Genomic DNA, 17208 nt, shown 5'->3' with positions numbered 1-17208 from the left:
GCCCTGACCCTGGCAGTGTTCAAGGCCAGGCTGGATGAGCCTTGAGCAACCTGATCTAGTGAGGAGGTGTCCCTGCCCAGGGCAGGGGGTTGGGGCTAGATGATCTGTAAGGTCCATTCCAACACTTAAAATCTATGATTCTATGAACTGAGCAAGGAAATCTACTGAATAATGAATTTTTGGTCTGTGAATACACAGACTCTGCTTCACAGCACTGTTAGTGTGTATTCCAATGTTGTCATTGCTTCTATACTTATCAACACCATTGTGGATACACTTTATGCTTTTCAACACACATATAAACAGTATCTGGTGACATGTATTAATTGAAGGTATACTGATGTTTCATTTTAACTGTTGCCTCATATTCACCATCAATAAAATTTTGCTCCTGCATCACAAGGTTTTTGTCCAAGGTCTCTGTATGGAGGAAAATTTCTGTTGGCATCTTTTCAAAAGCTAAAGGTCTTCACATCTTTCTGAATTTTGTAATGTTGAAATGATACATGTAGTATTTCTACAGAGAAGGCATAAACTGGTGTTTTCTGTGTGGAGAACCAGAAGATAACTGAATGACAACACTCAGTTGTCAATCCCACAAAACTTCACATAGAGACTTAACAGCAAGTGTGAGTTGTTCCACTAAAAGCAACATTTGTTAGGTCATAAAACGCTCATGGCTGAGTCAGAATGACCTGCATAACATTTTATTTATTAATTTGGAAGGATGAAACACTAATATTTTACATGCACCTGCCAATGGACAAACCTATCATTGCCAGCAGGTAGCAGTTAATAGCCATGATAACAGTCATGAGAAAGATCCAATAGTCTTACCTTGTACCTGCAAATTCAAAATTATTTCATCTGATCCCCAGTTGTTACTGGCCACACAACTGTAGTATCCAGAGTCTTCTGCTTTCACAGTCCTGATGACAAAGCTGCCGTTGCTAAAGATGCTTCTTCGCCCATCAATCATCACTAGACTGGGTGTCCCGTTACTACCTCACAGGAAACAAAGTGCATACATTAAAGAAGTTACAATCAAGATTACTCAGGATTGGATTTTTTTTTTGAAGCAACTAAGAATGGAAAGAAGGAAAAGAGGTGGGGGATGTGGTGTGTTCTCTTTAATCAGACAGCAAGGGAATATTTTCTCTTGGGAAAACCTTCCATTTGCTTAAAAAATGCACATATCCTGCACCCAATTTGAATGAAAATGGGGATTCACTCCTTGCTTAACTACCTGCTATTTCACAGAAGTGCCAAAAGAAGAGAAAAGGCAGTTCCTGGCTACAAAGTTCATCCTTATAAAAAGAATTGCTGTATGTGTCAATGCATAAGATGGTTTCAGAGCACTGCACTGTCACTGCTCACACAGTGCTTGGATGAAGATTACTGTCCCTGTGTGTTTCCAAGTGACTCTGTCCAACTGTGGAACGAAAGTTCAAAGCAGACTAATGGAAAATAAGATACATGCAAGACATGTACTCTGCACTCCACAGCACAGATCTGTGTATCAGAGATTTTTCTTTCTCAAAATAGAATAAAACTCTTTGGTCTGCTTGAAGTTAAAAACAAAGACTCCTCAGTTTTACATTTTGAATGTTTACCTTTACACATTCTTCATTACTTTTTGTCCCTTTTGATACGTTGCTATCACCATAGCCAATCAATTTTAGGACTTTTTACACTCCTTACATTGTGACCATGTGCAAGTCCTTACAAATGGTCCCTCTCCTTCCTGAAGTCATCCAGGATCACCCACATCACAGCTCACAGGATTTTAAGTAAATGGACTTTATGAGAGTTATACATTTAGTTGCTGGTTACCTATCCTTCATCCATTTGACTGTTGGAGCTGGGTCTCCCACAGCTTTGCAAGGGAGAACAATGTCCTTCATCCAGGGGGTGGTCACGGTGCCGCTGAACGTCAAAATCCTGGCAGGAGCTGGGAGAGAAGGAGCAAGAAAGACTGAAATGAGGTGTCCTTTCACACAGCCCTTGGAAGGGGAATAAAGACATCCCGAATTAAAGGTGGAACACCAAACCAAGCTGTTTCAAGTGGTGCTTTTAAGACACTAATTCCTCTTAACTCCTAATATTAGCTGTTTATTCCAGCACAAATATCAGTTTTGTTATCTGGAAGGCAAGTAACTAAAAGAGAGATGAGGCACAGATTGGAAGAGTCCTTGTAAAGAAAAAGAGCAAACCCAGTCACTTCCCCTCTTGACTGACTTTTATACATTTCATAGTAGAAATTATGAATGGAAATTATACCCAAGGGATGCTTCTCTGCAAAATTCCAGCAAGAAGTGTCCACAGGTATCTTATAAAAGCTAAATTATTTTTATTGCCACTGCTAAAAGGGCTCTGGTGTTAAGCAAAATAATCCTTCAAGCATGCACATGTTAGTGCATTTCAGAGTCTGTCTGAAGTCCACAAATATGAACAAAGCCAGTTTGATTTGTGTCAACTCTCAGATCACCTAAATACATCAACAAAAGTATCACTACTGCAGTTCCAGTTTATAATACAGAGGAACACTAGGGTTCTGTTAGAGCTTCATTTGTTTTTATTCAGGAATGACCCTTGATAGAAACAGAACTGTGCTATATGCCTCTAAATATGCATTTTAAAAGGCACATGCTGAATACAGATTGGCAAAGTCCTGATCTACTTCAGTCACGTACACTGCTCAGAATTTATACTTAATAATCCATTTTGCACCAATTAGAAAAACATGAAAATGAGACCCATAACTCAGATTGTTAACTGGGACAGTTAATCTTGGGGAAAAAAATAATTATAATCATGCATAAAAGAACAGGCCTTGAAAAATTAAGCAAAATTACTTGAGTAGGCTGCAATGGGACTTGAGATATTCATAAAAGGAAAAGATTTCATAGATTATATGATCAGTTTGGACCACATTGCCTGTGTTTTCTTCAGGCATTGTTGAAGGCCAGGCTTCTTGACTGGTTTTTCTCTAGCCAAAATATTAACTGAACACTCAAATTTTCTGTTTAAAGACCTAGTTAACAGACAAGGTGAAGGTTAGGTAATGGGACAACATAATTCCTTAACAGCCAAGCATCAACATGTCCTATACTGGCTAAACAGCAGCTGAAGTTCTTTCACTCTCTCCTTCCAAAGCTCTGATGCTTAACCCTGACAGCAGAGTGCTGCAGCCTGTGCTGTCTTGGGAAGGTCAAACACCAGAGTGATGCAGAGACACTGGTCAGTCAGTAAGTCTCATGAATCAGCATGAGTTTCCACTCCTAAGGACACACCTTCTAGAAAAGATTTACCCCAGCCTGTAGTGCCACAAGCCACGGGCTAATTAACCAAAGTAACTCGAACAGAAGAATGCTCAGTGCACCCAGAGTGAAATGCTGACTCGGCTGAAGTCAGTGTTAGAAGGCTCATTTGTCTTCAGTGGCACCAGGTTTTTGTTGCAGGAGGTGCCTCACTGTACTCTTGCCAAGTTTCAAAAGCAGCAGGAGATGCTGTCAGCTCTACCTATAAAACACATCTGTAAGCATCTGGTCTGCTCAAATTCCTTTTCCATGCAAAATTCCCTCTGCAACATGAAGCCTGAAAACTCCTTTAAAATTAACTATTAATCATTCTCTTCCTGGCCTTCCCACCACTTCAGTGCTTCCAGCTATGTTCAACTGCTGCCAGTTCCTGCAGGACAAAGCTTGTGGAATACAGGAATCCTGCTGGAGCCTTCAGCATCACATGGCACCACTGTTAACAAACTGTCTGCACTATGCCTTTGCTTTTAATAGTTCTTTCAAAATGAAATCTTCCTTAAGTCAGAGTTTGAATATCAGACATTGGAAGTATCAACATTTATGTTGGAACTCCTGGTTTTCAACAACTGCATCCCCATTTTACAGTGTTTTGGGGAAGTAACATAAACCTCACAGAAGCCTAAGCCAGTGGTAAGGTGACAGACCATAACTCAGAAGTGCTGATTACAAAAGGACAGTGCACTATTTTCGTGAAATCATCCACAGCTTTCTATGGATTATCTTCCTCCTTCCATGTACTGAATGCTTTTAAAATAGGTGACAAAACAGCACAAAACTTTCAGTTCCAATTTTCTTTATAGCTTAACTTCTAATAATGTTCTGAGACTGCTGAAAGGTACACAGAGAAAACTAGAAACAGAATAAATATCGAGTTCAATTCATCTACAAGCAATAGGTTTGAAATTCTAACAGGCACTCATGAGGTTACAATGCTTGGAATCTCACAGACTTCTCCCTTTTGAGCCAAGGGAGCTTTAGGAAGCCTGTGGGCAATTCAGCTGCAGGTTTTACCTCTTGTTATCAAAGCTCCCCACGTGCCTACAGACTTCCCTCCAGCCTTACACTTGATGGCATGGCACTGGATTAGGACTGTGCCTGTTACTATTTTCGGCAAATGACTCGATCATTAATTGAAGATAAAGAGGTGCCTTCACAGAACAGTGCACTTTCTTATGCTAATGCAGTTTTCTGTATGTTTCTTTGTTTAAACCATGAATCCTATAACCTGCACTTATTGTCATGGAAATAGAAATGGGCAGAAATTCTTTGCAAGAGGTGCAACACAGTTGTGTTTTTCTCTAGTACACACAACTTCATTTTAAAGGCAAACTGTATAGGGAAAATAAACAAGAGCTATGGCAGTTCACTGCAGCTCCGTTTAAAACAAACAGAAGATCCATCAGTGAATACCTCAAGTCAGGACATTCTTTCATTTAGTTTCTCACAGGGTAGTGAAGCATTGGAACAGATTGCCAGAGAAGCTGTGGCTGCCCCATCCCTGGAAGTGTTCAAAGCCAGGTTGGATGGGGCTTGGAGCAACTTGATCTAGTGGAAGGTGCCCCTGTCCATGGCAGGAGGGTTGGAATTAAGGTCTTTAAGGTCCCTTCCAACCCCAAACCATTCTATGATTCTAACATCCTGTGTATTCCAGTCTGATGAACCATTAAAGAATGGGGGGTGTGTACTATCACACAAGACCCATAGGTTGTTTAAAACCATTAAACACACAAAGCAACATAGACAAAGGGGAAAAGTCTGTTCAAAATTTATGCTCGGGTAGTCTAAAAGAACAGGGGAAACTCAACAAAAAAGTCAGTGAGTTCTCCCCAGAGGATCAGATTGCCATGGGTCTAGATCTGTTATTGTCATGTTGTTGACAAATGCCATTCTCCATCAGTCAGAGCCAGTGAATAAGAGGAACAAGGTGCATGCAAAGCTTTATGTCTTCTAGATGTATTTGGTAGGCTAAACCCACATCTTTCAAGTCAGCAGTGAAGGGTAATTTGAGAGGCAGAGGCATAGCTTGCTTACGTGGACGCTGAACTTTCATTGCCATGATTATTTTCTGTTTGTTGGAGGGTTTTTTGATGATTTTTGTCAGTTAATTACAGAGAATAACAATCTGTTCTGAGAAATGGAATCACTAAAGAAAGAAAGAAATGTTAACTTGAATTAAGCTTTCATTTAAATTGGACTATCCATTTCACATCAAACCCCTATCTAGACATTCTCATTGTTCTCAAAGGAGTTCTTAAAGGGGTTATAATTAAGTTGACATAATTCAATTCAAAGTTAACTCTCATTAGCTGTCATGATAGTATCATTACTTGGACAGTTACTGTGCAGCAAGTGGAGAAAAAAAGGAAGCAAACAACTTCATAATAATGACCTGCAGGATGTTTTTGCACTGGGGACTTGTGACAAAATCAGGATCTAGCAGCATCTAACCCTGTGATGTGTTTTTTGCTTCAGACATAGTGGAGGGTGAGAAAGGTCTTTGAGGCTAATAGCTCTGCCCATCCTTCTTCATTGTGCATCCTCTGCCCTTATCTCTGATCACCACTTTCTCCCAGCTCTCTAAAGAGGCCAGGGATGCATTCATACAGGAAATCTTGTACATGATACAATAATTTCTAACCTAGCTATAAAGTTCATAAAATTGCTATCTATCAGTATCCTTAGTGTCCATCAAATCCCCCACAAATGGATTATTCATCACTTTCTTACTCCTAAGTGCATATAAGAGGCTTGTCCTGAGCACCATCTAATGCAGCCTTTCTATTGGAGTATCACTACAAGCTCTAAAGGTTGACTGGATGCATTCTACTGTCCTTTGAAATAAAGCCTTGTTCAGACTGGCCTGCCTGTATTGAAGTAATTAATTATTCTTCTTTAGAGTCATCTTGCCTTTTCATAAAAGTTATTTTTAAGTTCATTTATTTGTCATCATGGATTATGTTACATAAGCTTTGGAGGAGCAGAATTAATTCGGGTAAGCTGGATCAGTTTAAGTCCATGTGGGTCAAGTTGCAACTTCTCAGTTTTTTTGGCAAATACAGAGAGCAGTTGCATAGTGCAGCTCCTCATAACTAGAGGTTATGGATCTTGGTACCTGCAAAGTCTGCACTGATCTGCTTTTATCTTTGAACACCTCCCTCTCTTTTAAAATATATAAGGCACGGAAAAAGAGAACTCCTAGAACTTGCAGTCCAGGGGTCCCTGCACACTGCTGCATTTGCCTGCAGGCTCAATCTATTAGTATTGCACCATGTTGGTGTCTAATTAGTTTTGTTCTTATTCAAGCATTTATTTTTATGCCTATTTTTGTTTCTTTTTTTTTATTTTCACCACACATTCATTACACACAAGTGACAGCAGGCCAAAAAGAAGGAGCATACTGAAACCTTTGCCCTGTTTCCCTGAGGTATTCTTTCACAATCTTCCTTCACTGATGTCCTTTATACTCCTCATCCCTCTTTAAAGATCTCAAGTTTGGTCTCACTGATGTTCACAATGCAGGGTGCAGTTATTCTACAAGAAAGTCAACAATGGAAAAGATCCAGATTTTCAGATCCTTCAGACTTTTCATGGCCTTTCAAACACCATTCAGGTCATTCCACCAACACTGTGTAGCTACTAAGGGAAAGGATCTTCTAAAAGATTGTACAAAAAGTGCAAGAAAGAAGCAGAAAGTGAAGGTGACTCTTCTCAGCTGACACAAAAAAACCCTCTAAGTAGTGGTGTGGGGAGCAGCATGTCCCTACTTATGCCAGCTTAGCCTGATTTACCTTGCTAGACCCTCCCTGTATTTACACTGATAAACCTTCCACAGTGATCCACAGTAACACTATAGTTATTACATGCTTCTCAGAGCAATGCTGAAAATGATTCATGTCATATGATAAAAACTTTAGCCTAGAGAAGCAGCAAAGAAAATCCATGAAAGTTCCCAACAAGCCTGAGAAACCTTGTGTGCAACTTCCAGGTATTGGGAAGATGCAATGTGTTCAAACAGTACTCTCCAAACATCAGCACTGACATCCATAGAATTCCAGAATGGTCTGGATTGGAAGGGACCTTAAAGATCCTCTAGTTCCAACCCTTTGCCATGGGCAGGGACACCTTCCACTAGACCAGGTTGGTCCAAGCCTCATCCAGCCAGACTTTGAACATCTCCAGGGATCTCCACAGCTTCTCTGGGCAACCTGTGCCAGTGCCTCAGCACACTCATAGGGAAGAATTTCTTCCTAATATCTGATCTCACCCTACTCTCTGTCAGTGTAGAGCCATTGCCCCTTATCCTGTCACTCCAGGCCCTTGTAAATAGTCTCTCTCCATCTTTCTTGTAGGCTCCTTCAGGTACTGGAAGGTCCCAATTAGGTCACCTCAAAGCCTTCTCTTCTCCAGGCTGAACAATCCCAACTCTCTCAGCCTTTCCTCACGGCAGAGCTGCTCCATACCTCTAACCATCTCGGTGTCTTCTCTGGACTTGCTCCAGCAGGTCCATGTCCTTCCTGTGCTGGGGACCCCAGACCTGGATGCAGCACTGCAGGTGGGATCTCACCACAACATAGCAGAGGGGGAGAATCACCTCCCTCACCTGCTGCCCACAGTGTTTTTGGTGCAGCCCAGGATAATAGCTCTGGCAGTTAATCTGCCATCATCAAACTGGTGACCTACCACCTACACAGGTAGCAAGAGCAAGATTTCCCATGGTGATGGTGTATGCTCTTCCATGCAGAAAGTACTTTCATGTTGGTAGCATTTGGCTGAAGTACTGCAAAGCTTTTTTTAGCAAGTACCTGCCATCATAAAGCACTAGACACTTTATTTTACATTACTACATCATTAGACACACAAGTGAAGAATTAGCAAGCTTGTAAAACTGTAAAGTCAATTAAATGCATCTAATTTTGCAGCTCTAGGGATCTGTGCATTACTCTGCTCATGCTGGCACAGGCTGTGATGGTACCAAGCTGAGTGGGAAAAAAATCAGTCTGAAAACCTCCATGTAGAGATTGAGCATGATGGGACTCTTCTCACTTTGCTGTCTAAAATGTTAAGTCCTCATTTTCAAGCTAAGGTGCTATAATATTGTAAGCATCACATCTTGCAGCACAGGTAAAGCTGAATTCATAGGCCCCAGCAATATCTTTTAATAGAACAACTAATACAGCTGGAAATAAATATGCAAGCTTTGAGGCACATTATCCCTTCATCATGTCTGAAATAGAAGCAGCAAACTTCAAAGCTAATGCAAGTAGGGAACAATTGTTCAGAGTTTAGATATGTTAATCAGACCATTTTATACAGAAGATGGCACTTGTGGAGTACACAAGAGATATTCGTAAGGAGAGGAATAATAAAGAAGTTACCTTGTACAGCAGGAAAAAAAGAGAGAAACAGCTTAGAAGAGGGAGGGAGATCATCTGCAAACCCTCTGTACCCCACAAAAGGAGATAACAATTGCTCCAAAAAGCAATCTATTCCCTTCTAAGGCAGGTAGGATGAATTACCCCCCAGAGGAGCACATCATCCTCTCTCTGCTGACTACAGCAAAAGCTTGAGCAATTAGTTCAGTCATCTCCTCACTTTTGGAGAGAACTGGAGTTGTTCCTGACAAATCCCACTCCCAGTAAGCAGTGAGGGCAGAGAGAGGCCACATGCCAATTATACCAGTAATTAGCATTGCAAAGCTCTGGGTTGCACCAAGCAGCTCAGTCACTGTACCTTTAGCAAGAGGTTCCACGGTGATAATCTCACTGCTGTTGCCTCTTCCTGCAGCTGTCACTGCCACCACCCACACACTGTACTGGCGATTCCGGCTCAGGTTGGGGATTCTGTAGGAAAATGAGTCGGGAGAGGCTTCAAACTCGCTGATTACCTGTGGTGGGAGAGACAAATGTTTCCAGACTAAAATAAACAGCATTTGGACAAAGTCTGCTGAGTGCTACAAAGCCTCAGAACTTCAGGGTTCTTGGAGGGAGTATCAATTGATCCAAACAGATGGCAGATGGCAATAAACAGAGCAGACACAATAACTTGTTGCAATCCATTTCTATTCAGTGAATTTGGGCCTATGTCTTGTTTACAGATTGGTTTTATCCAGTTTAGGACTTTTATGTGCCTGTTTGCTTTCACTGGTTGGATAAACAATTGAAGTGAACATATTCGGCTACATTTTACCATCAATAGTTTTGACAAACAGATCTGGCTCAACACAAAACTTTCCCAACAGAGGATTCAGTCCTGCATCTGCTGTGAAATCTGGAGTTTGCTACTCAAGATATGTCTTTGGTCACCTAGAACCGTTGGTGTTCCTTAATCCTGGGTTTGGTGGCTTCTTCCCTCAGTAATGGACAGAACCAAGAAAGAAAATTGTATTCTGTGATACACTGCCCAAACTTCCCCCAAGTCCACTTTTGTTTAATCACAGAATTACTTCCATTCAAAGACTCCCAGCTGAAGGTCATCTCAGCCAGTTAGCTGCATTAGCAGGGAAGGACAAGTGCTGGAAGAAATGCCAGTTCAGTCTATTCTTGCACTGTCACTCAAGTGCCTCGGCCGCAGGCTGCAGCGAAGCCAACCAGCTGCTCTGCAGCACTTGCTTGTTGGTGAGAGCTTTTCCAGCCTGCTTGAAGCAACCTGTTCAAGGGAACGTGGGCTTTGTGCACCTCAGCACCTCCTCCGCAGGAAGCTTGACTCCTTGGTGGAGGAGAAGGGAAACCTCAGCCCTGAAGAGCTTTGCAATGCTCAATAGAGCCACTTTTATTTCTGACACGGGCTTTGTGATGCTTGTACATAAAAATAGAGGGGTAATGAAGCATTAGGATGAATAATACTCACTTCCCTGTGCAATGCTGAGCGTGGTAACGGGTAACTAACACTAAGCTAAAAATAATTAGAACGTTAATGACGTAGAAAAAAGAAGATTTTACTAGGAATCAGCATTAAAAATAATGCATCAGTGTAATCTAAACTTGGTGCAGACTGACAGAAAGTGTGCATGGAATCTCTTTGATATACAAATATCTGCTTGTGGTAAAGGCCAAATCCATCTGATTAGCATTTCAAAAGGCACATTGACCTGAAAGCATTGGAATATGCAGTCCTTCAAAGTGAATTCCAAATAAATAAGGAATATTTCTGAGATATCATTAAACACCTCTCCAGAGTGAACTGGTAGGCAGTTTCAGCTACTGGACGGGTCACTGCACTTCTCTGTTCTTGAGCTGGCATCTCCTGCAGCCAGGGGAAGAGGGGAGTTCATGTCATCTCACTTCTGAAATCTAGAGTGAAGACATCTGTATGTGAGCCAGTCACCTTGACTCCCCCCAGAGACCATGCCAAGGCTTCTACAAGAACATATTCTATTTCTTCCATGGGGACTAACTTTCCTGGGGAGGCTGGTTTGCTCCAGTGAACATCCACCTAGGCTCAGCACAACCCCAAATGTGAACCTTGCTGTATTTTCTAGCCAATCTCATTGCTCTTCTGCTTGTCAAAATGCCAAGTCAGTTTGTCCCATTTAGCAAGCACTTGCCTGAGTTCCCACTTCTTATATGAAGAGGTCAATGCAGCCAGACACTTCTATTATTATGTGAAATATTGCAGCAGGTTTTGAGATCCATCTGTCTTGACATTTACACAAGAATATTGGACAAATGCCTGCAGCTTGACAGGCTGGATCTTTGTGAGGTCATACATAAAAATTAATGTATTGATCATGGCACAGGAGGCTGAATTTTAATATTCATGAGGCAGCATTTCCTAGGGTTAATTTGAAAGTCAAACAGCCCAGGCTGTTTCTGGCACTTAGGCTACACTCATTAATGCAGTTATCTAGCATAGGTTACTTCTAAACCACCTATTGACATGGGACATGGATACAGCTTTTCGGAACAGCTAAACATCACAGAATTCCTTATTGCTAGCTTTTGTTCCAGCAAACATCAGTCTAGTTAAATTGGCAGTGTTTTCCTTGTGACTCCCATGGTTTATGAAAGGGACATATGGAAGCCACTCCTAATACAGCCAATCTCCAGTTTGAGTCACTGCCAGGGCTGAGGCAGGGACAGTCAGACACACACCCTGTATACAATTGCTAAACACAGCACAGAGAAACCTGGTTTGAAGCCTTATCTGTGGGATAAGATGAGCAGCTCTGTAGCAAAGGAAAACCTCAGCCTTGAAGATACAACCCTGGCACTAAGCCCTCCAGCTCTGAGGACTGGAAAAGACAAGCAACCCTCCAAAATTCACCTGGCTGCAATATGGTCAGCTAGAAGAGCAGGTAACATTGTCTCAAAGCAGAGGAGCTCTCTCTCCCTGGAACTCCAAAGACAGAAGGAATCACAGGACTAACCTCTCTAATGCCTTTAAAATGCCTTGTCTTCAATTCCTTTCTTTCACCCACAGAGTACCAGCATTGCTCACCCATTTGCATCTGTAGCTACTCCACATGTAAAATCATTTATTCAGGGAATTAATTTATTAACTGATCAGTAAACATAACTTCACCAAATTCATGATTCTTATTTCCTTAAAGCAAACTGCCCGAGCAAAAGAGTTTGGTTTTGAAGTGGTTAACATACATCTTCTGTTTCCTCAGCTCACATTTCCTTTTAAACACTTGGGGATGCTTCAGTGACAAAGAATCGATTTTACTTTCAACTTTTGCCTGTCATTTCAATTAGACTAACATGCCAGAGACTTTGATTGCACAAGAAGAAAAAAAGGCAGCTTTGTCAGCAAAGAGAAGATTAAACAGTTGAAATAAGAAATATTTTAAAGGAATGTCACCTTGTCACATATTGGTCTGTGCATGTGCCAGTATGAAACATATAGTGCTGTTCTGTCTTAGCAGCAACATGCTGGCTCAAGGGATTTTTTTTTCCTAACTGCTATTTTTATTCAGCATATAGATGATGGGTTAATTTTTCTTCTGTCTTTAGCTCACTGTCTAAGAAGCACAGACAGGGTCCAGTCTCTAAAAGGCCAGCAAAGGCTGTGATGAATAGCATGAAATCAAAGTACTTTTTTATCAGGTTGCAGTCAATCTACTTCCCAAATCAGGCAACAGCAAGAGATGCTGAGGAACAGCCACTGCAGAGAACATCATTTTCCTCTGATGCAACTTCAGCTCTATTGGTGTACATTCCTTGGTATGCTACAGACAGGGTCCAGTCTCTAAAAGGCCAGCAAAGGCTGTGATGAATAGCATGAAATCAAAGTACTTTTTTATCAGGTTGCAGTCAATCTACTTCCCAAATCAGGCAACAGCAAGAGATGCTGAGGAACAGCCACTGCAGAGAACATCATTTTCCTCTGATGCAACTTCAGCTCTATTGGTGTACATTCCTTGGTATGCTTTGAAGTGCCATCTCCTTTTTCTGACTCCTTTAAAACACAATTAAATAGGTGATGTGCATAAACTCTGAATCCTCAGGCTTTTGGTTTTGTTCATTTCTTTCATTTGTTGGTTTGTTTATTGTGGTTTTTTAACCCAGCCTGGGAAAAATTCAAAAGGAAGCTTTAGAAAAAAACCAAAACATTTCTAACACTTGTCCAAGCAATCAGTGAGTTTCCCATGCAGGCAGCTAAGGCAACAAATAGAATCTTCTGTGGGCTGGAAGATTATTTAGTGAAGGCAAGTCTGCACCTTGCTTACAACTGGTTCTACACAGCTTCAAACCTACACCTTGCTTACAACTGGTCCTACACAACCTCTGATGTAAGATAGGTGCACTGCAGATCTCATTCACCTCATTCCCTGCAAGCTGCAGGAAACTTGGAGGTGAACTGAGAAAGCCATATGGAGACTTTAGGGACATGATTGAAAAGCAAGAAGCACCTCAGGTTTGTGGTGTGCGTTGTGAAGTAAGAGCATATACAAGCTCTTTACCTGTGTATTGGCTGCCTCACCTTGAAAATTAAAAGTACATATATATATATACTGCCTAGAGTGGCAAGTGTGCTCTCACTATGAATTTAGGTAGAAAATATGGCCATAGCATCATCTAAAAACAGAGCTGGGAGGACCCTGAGAGTTCACCCAAGTCTACCTTGGTGATAGACTGTATCTCCACAATTTCAAACATGTTTTTCCCAACCTGATTTTGAAGACTTACAATAAAAGATCTTGCAACTCCCTAGGCAGCACAAACTATTCCATTGCTTAAATAATCTTAGAGTTAGAAATCTTTCCTTGTAATCTAGCTGGAGTTTCCTGCCCACAGCTTCTTTTCCAGTCCATTAGGAACATGGAGAATAGATTATTACCTTGATCTTGGCACCAGTCTTTAATCTACATGAAGTTTTTTTCATTCCTTTCCTCACTGGTACCTTATCTTTTTACAACTAAATAACCCTGATGCTTTCAACATTGTCCAGAAATCACATTTTCCCTATCAGTTTCTCTAATAATATCTGCTGTTATCTTTCAGACTGTCTAATGATGGCCCATAGCTTCCTCAAACAGAGTTTCCAAAACTGTGTTCAACTATTCCAGGGTATCTCATTTGGCTTTTCACAATAGGATTATAGAGGCAGCTAATGCTCATCCTGGGATGCACAATAACCTCAAAATCCTCTTCTGAAGTATCTAGCCAATTGCTCTCTACCCAGTACTTCTGGTGTTGGTTATTCATAGTTCCCATTTTCTTGCATTTACCCATGCTAAATTTTATCTAACTTTTTCCAGACCAATTTCCCAGTTCATCAAGATCTATCTGAATTCTACTTCTGTCTCCTATGTGCATGCAATCCCTCCCAGCCTTATATCTTCTGCAAATTTAACAGGCAGCCTTGCTATTTCATTATCCAGGTCACTAATGGAACCACTGAACAAAAGTGGGCTCAGGAGAGATACTTATGCCACTTCCTCCTGCCCACAACAACAAACCACTGGTTTTTGTAGCCTCCCACAGAGCAGCAATCAGTTTTATATCTGGCCTGAGTTGAATCAGTGAAGCTGTGTTTGCATAGCTGTGTTTCTCTCAACAAATATCCATCCTCTGGGCTTTTCTCCACAGCTAAATGGGAGAGCCAGGCAGTGTGTTGAGTGCTCCATCCCAATGATCCACACTGCTTTTTAACTTGATCTCTAGCTCAGTTTTCTACTGCTCTAAATATCTCTCTAGCACTAGCAGCCCAGAAAGCCAATAGAACCCTGGGCTGCATTTACAAGAGTGTGGCCAGCAGGTCAAAAGAGGTGATTCTTCCCCTCTACTCTGCTCACATGAGACCCACCTGGAATACTGCACACAGCTCTGGTGTCCTCAACATCAGAAGGACATGGAACTGTTGGAGTAAGTCCAGAGGAGGCCACGAAGTTGCTAAGAGGACTGGAGCATCTCCCCTATGAGGACAGGCTGAGGGAGTTGGGGCTGTTCAGCCTGGAGAAGGTTGTGTGGAGACCTCAGAGCAACTTCTTAATATCTGAAGGGTCTACAAGGAGCTGGAGAGGGACTCTGTGTTAGGAGCTGCAGTGATAGGACAAGGGGTAATGGGTTCAAACTGAAAGAGGGGAAGTTTAGGCTAAATATTAGAAAAACGTTTTTTACTGTGAGGGTGGTGAGACACTGGCCCAGGTTGCCCAGGGAGGCTGTGGCTGCCCCAACCCTGGTGGTGTTCCAGGCCAGGTTGGATGAGCCTTGAGCAACCTGCTCTGGTGGGAGGTGTCCCTGCTCAGGGCAGGGGTTGGGGCTGGATGATCTGTAAGGTCCATTCCAACCCTTAATTTCTATGATTCTATGATACTGCCAGACTGTATTGATATACCTGTGTGGGAGACTAGGTAGTGGGACAAGAAGAGAGTTTTATGACAAAATCAATATCAAATTTGTTTTAGTAACGCTGTACAAGGAGACCTTTTAAAAGTCATAGAAAACCCTATCATCAGAATCAATTTATACTCTGTCACATCTCTCCTGAGCTCCACTCTATGACACAAGTGATAGGCAAAAAATGTAAAGTTGACAAAGCAATTAAGATAATGAATGTACTGCATTTGGGAGCTGGCAACAAAGCTATGAAACAACCACGAAAAAGCTAAAAATAGTACATGTATTATACTAAAAAAGACATATTTTAAGTACCAGCCAAACCAAGGTTTTAAAATTATCTCCAAATTATGCACTTGTTCTATGCTAAATAAAGAACAAGAATTAATAAACATAAATATCTTCGTGCTGTGCAAAGTACTATATAGACACAGTGATGAATCCTGCTTGGAATGCACAAATCAATGAATATATATTTTAAGTACAACCTTACAGATTCTGCTGAGTCTCAAGAAGCTTCTGCTCAACAGTAACTTTAGTAACTTCCCCAACTTCTGCCACCTACCTCTCCCCGTTCCCAAACAGACTTTCAGCATCCTTTTAATCACTGAAGCTTCTACAGTATGTAACAAATAATTTATGGCTTATAACTCCTTTAACACTATTTTCAGTGCCTTTTATTCAAGTCTTTACTCTGGAGAGGAACTGATAAGTGTGATGCAAAGGCAAAGTTAGAATTTGGACAGATCCTATGCAGAATCAAGGCAAGACTTGTGTCTGCCTGAAAGAATTGCATGGAAAAGACCTGAATTCTGGGAATTTGTGTTGGCTAATTCTGGTTCTTTAAAGACCTAGTTTAAGATAATTGTGTATTCTTCCATATCATCTAGTTTAAGTTGCATATCATCTGGTTTAAGATAACCATATATACTTTTTCCAGGGTGAACAAAGAGAAAGGAAGCTTTTGGATGGAGATTGAAATGTCTGAAGTCAGGTGAACTGAAGCCCACCTTGAGTCTACAAATTACAGGGACAAAGCAGAGAGGAATCTCTTCTTTCACAGGTCAACTCCCAGAGTCTCCTGAGTAAGCTTTTGACAGGATAGCAGGAATAAATTGCAAACAATACCCTCCAGGTGTTTTCTGGAGGATTCCCCCACTATGAAATGCATCTCAATCATACAGGACTTCATAAGAAACCGAGATATTTGGCCTAAGTGTTTCCCACTGGGACCTTTTGAAAGCTTTGTGACCCGAGCTGGGAAAGTGAAGCCTATGTAGTTGTGGAAGAGAGGAAGGAAATCTGGAGAAAGAGTCTGATTCATGTCACTTCTACTGAACAGAAAAAACACCCACTGTAATACAACCTCACTAGGGAATCTGACTATAGATTCCCCTCAATATGGAGCTCTACAGATTGTCAGAAAAAGGTGCAGAGATAAGTGAGAAACAGAGGAAGAGTTTAGTCTCTACTGCTGCTGCTGGGGCTGCTGCTGGTGGTTATCCTGTCACAGGACTGAGCAGATAGAATGTCCATGGGAATGGTCTCTTGTGCAGACATCATACACTTGGTTTTGAATTTGACAGCAGGTTAAGTCATGTAAGATTTTTTCTCCTTTAGCGGGTTTAAACCAAAGCAAAAAATAAAATAAATACAGAAGTCTAACAGGCTTAAGAGTATGTGTCTCACAGGAAAATTAGCAAAGCAAGATGATCAGTGACTGCCTGCCTCAAACAGTCCCAGATGTTGGTCAGTTCCCAATATCAATTATATTTTCAAGCAAATTGACTTGGGTTTTGGCCAAATATGAGATTATTTCCTTCTCCTCCATCATGACCTCACACCTCTTTATCTACTGCATATTCCAAACCCAAGTGTTTCACAAACATATTTTCAGGCCAAGATGAATCTTTGCTGGGCTTTCTACTTTTGGATCTTTCTAAATCCTTTGGAGAAGACCAGAACTGTAAATTACAGTTTTAAAAGGTAACTGCCAGGTACCTGGGGCTGACTGGAGGGTTTGCACTATGAGGTAACTCTTCTTCACCCCCTATTTCAGCATTGGGGTCTGCCATGTGTCCTGGCTCCTTATCCAGCTAATCCAG

General features: G+C 41.4%; 1 protein-coding gene across 1 annotated transcript in view; it reads right to left on the bottom strand.

Moving 5' to 3' along the window:
* Positions 1-17208, bottom strand: part of DSCAM (Down syndrome cell adhesion molecule) — a gene marked incomplete at its 5' end in the record, with an annotated part of 102804 nt that overhangs the window by 53256 nt on the left and 32340 nt on the right. The window contains 3 exons of the mRNA XM_009075693.1: positions 838-1001; positions 1834-1951; positions 9051-9204. Of these exons, the coding sequence (XP_009073941.1) occupies positions 838-1001; positions 1834-1951; positions 9051-9204 (436 nt within the window). The remainder of the gene's footprint in view (positions 1-837; positions 1002-1833; positions 1952-9050; positions 9205-17208) is intronic.

Source organism: Acanthisitta chloris, unplaced genomic scaffold (genome assembly GCF_000695815.1).
Source record: "Acanthisitta chloris isolate BGI_N310 unplaced genomic scaffold, ASM69581v1 scaffold1505, whole genome shotgun sequence".
NCBI classification, from domain to species: Eukaryota; Metazoa; Chordata; class Aves; order Passeriformes; family Acanthisittidae; genus Acanthisitta; species Acanthisitta chloris.
The sequence above is the reverse complement of the archived record's forward strand: the minus strand, read 5'-3'. Positions and strand labels throughout refer to the sequence as shown.